Raw genomic sequence first — 2963 nt, forward strand, 5'->3', positions numbered from 1 at the left:
ATACCTGGTTAGGCACCACTCGTCACAGAGCGAGATCCATAAAATGAGAAATGAAGCAAGGGCCCCTGAAAAGAAAAGTATTGATATAAACTAATCCAGTAAAAGTCGCACTGAATCGCAAAAAACGACTGCAGGTGAAAGACGAGAACTCAATGAAGAAGAAACTGTGATATAGATGAAATAATTGGAGACGACTGTATGAAGTGTAGTCTGCAGAAGAATTTCCTCGAACGGATGATGCAGATGAGATGCCAGAGAAAATATAAGATGGGAAACTTGATGACAAAAAACCAGAACAAAGTCTGGGAGGACAAAGTCAGAGAGACAATCGAAACAAAAACCGGACCCATGAGATGAAGATGGGAGAAGAAAGATCCGAACAAAGGATGTTATTCACTCATAAGTCCAAAGTGCCCAAAATATGGTCGAAAATACCACCAAAGAAAAGAAGGGTGAAACAGAATACACAAAGATAAGTGGGCAGCCAACAAACCCATGACAAAGACTCATCACAATCAAGAGTATCCCAACAACAGAGAAATCACGTGTGGAAGACGAGAGCCGAGAATAACACACAAGCCCACATGGAGTCAAGAAGTGAGAGGCTGTCCCTGGAAAAAAAAAACCCTTAGGATGTCTGTGCAGAGCATCAGAAGTGAGAAGTATGGTAGATAAATACAGCAGAAGGGAAGTAATGGTAAGACAAGGCATGAAAACTGGGCATGGGAGAATGCACCATAAAATCAGGGAAAGCCCTCCCATACAGGCAAAATAGACCCAAACAACCAAGATTCTAGAAATGGACAGTCTGCATGATGGTATGACAAAGCAAACTGATCCGTAGCCCATGAGGGCGAGGCATGCTGGCACTCACAACCAAATGGGAAGCAAAATGGACAGCATGAACCCTAATATTTGGGGAAAGGAATAAAACATCACATACCTGAGAAATATAGCCAAAAACGTCGTAGTAGGCCTAGCTGATTTACAGGTGGAGCAGAGGAAGACATGGTAAAATCTGGTGGTGGAAAAGGCTATCAAATCTTCACCAGAATGAACAGGGTCAGATTGTTCGTGAAGAAGTGGGGCAACATCAAGAGAAGATGTTAGACCCACATAATGTTCAATCACCAGAAAATCCCAAGATGGGTTGCCCCCACCTGTAGCAATGGCAAAAGAGTGCTCTTAGTAGGTGTATTTGATAGATAATACAACGTACAAAAAATAAAGACTGGAAAGTAATTGAAAATATATTCCTCAGCTGCATAAGCAAAAACAAGTAGAAAACCATAGCAGCAATAAAACTGTTAAAGTTAAACCACTGCGGCAATAAAACTCTTAATATTACGACAACAAAACACACGAGAGCAAAATTCGAAACATCTGAACAAGAGCACTGTCAAACGAGAAGTGGAGGTTTCGTAGAAGAGTATAGAGGGAGTCACATGAGCATGTCATGCTACTATTGGTTAAGAGATAATGCATGATGATTTGAATGAGAGACATGTTGGAATATAGTAATTCCAACAAGGGGAGAGCACAAGGTTTATGGCATGCTTAAAGAAAGAGTTTGCATATAGAGGGCAGCACTGATCTTGTAGCTAATCTTGTAAGAGAAGGTAAGTACCATATCGGAACATGCTTTTTCTCATATCTTAAAAAAACATGTGTAAAGACAGTGGTAACCAATTTAGACATAAAGAAACAGAAAAGTTTACCTGTTTTGTTAGAAAAAAAGGTGTTTTGCCAATAAACAGCAATGATCAAATGATTTAACAAAAAAAACGTTTTTACCATTTAAAATAACTTTGATTGCATGACATTTTAAGCAATATCTACCGAATCAGTAGAGCAAAAGAAAAACAATTATTTTGGACTTTTTTGTCTTTTGAACACCAGATGAACACAAAAACACCACTTACTCAAAGTACTTTTAAGTAGTAAAATTCAACAGTTTTAACACAACAATGAAATCATGGTGTCTCCTATTGTTTCATAATATAAACACTTTGGGAGACTGGAATAAAACACTTTTAATAATGCACCATTGTTTTAAACTGTAACAGGATCAAATCAACATTTCTGTGATTTATAATTAACTTACAGTTTTGATAATTTATAAATATATTTTTATATGCTTAAAGGATTATTAGAATTATAAACAAACATTTACAAAAATGTTTATAATATGTTACAAAAGAAAAGCTTAAAACCTTTGTGGCAACACTGAGAGAGGCTCCATGTTCTATAAGAACAGATGCTACTTCTTCCTGGCCTTCTTTAGCAGCAATATGAAGGGCAGTGTACATTTCTTTAGTTGTTGCATCAATTTCGGCACCATGCTGAATTAAAAGACTAATAACATTGGCATTTTGAAGTCTGGCAGCAATATGTAAAGGTGTCTGCTCTTCCTGTATTTCAAACAAAAAATAACAACTAGATATATTAAACACAGTCATTTAACATATTATTGCACATTTTGTCCCTAAAGAAAGTCTATTACAGTAAATTCTTAAAAAAATAGAGAGACACTATTGTAAATAGAGATTTTCAAATGGTATAAATATAAAGAGGATAGTCTTAGGAGGAATCTATATACATTGTGACATACTTAGCTGTTGAATTAAAACTATAATGGGATGCTAAGATTTATAAAATAAGTTTTATAAGTTATAAAATGTTAAATCCTTAAAAACTCAACAAACTTTTGGGAACTCATACATTCATAAAATATTAAAGGGGCAAAAAGAAGCTTATTAGCCCACCAAGGATGTCCCTTCCAGCTCCCAACTACATCCACCCCTTAATACTCATGTATTCATCCATTATTTTCTTGAATTCAGCTCATTCCAAAAGCCAACCACCCTATTTGAAAAGTAATACTTTATAAACTGCACATGACTCCTACACTGCCAAAATTGGAACTTATGACCCCTTGTCCTATTGTTTTCACTGCTAAACAC

General features: G+C 36.1%; 1 protein-coding gene across 1 annotated transcript in view; it reads right to left on the reverse strand.

Moving 5' to 3' along the window:
• LOC106460829 (ankyrin-3-like) overlaps positions 1 to 2963 on the reverse strand; it is a 154623-nt gene that overhangs the window by 65246 nt on the left and 86414 nt on the right. Inside the window, exon 11 of the mRNA XM_022386586.1 lies at positions 2214 to 2411. Coding sequence (XP_022242294.1) covers positions 2214 to 2411 — 198 coding nt within the window. The remainder of the gene's footprint in view (positions 1 to 2213; positions 2412 to 2963) is intronic.

This window comes from Limulus polyphemus, unplaced genomic scaffold (assembly GCF_000517525.1).
Source record: "Limulus polyphemus unplaced genomic scaffold, Limulus_polyphemus-2.1.2 Scaffold1, whole genome shotgun sequence".
In the NCBI taxonomy this organism is placed as follows: domain Eukaryota; kingdom Metazoa; phylum Arthropoda; class Merostomata; order Xiphosura; family Limulidae; genus Limulus; species Limulus polyphemus.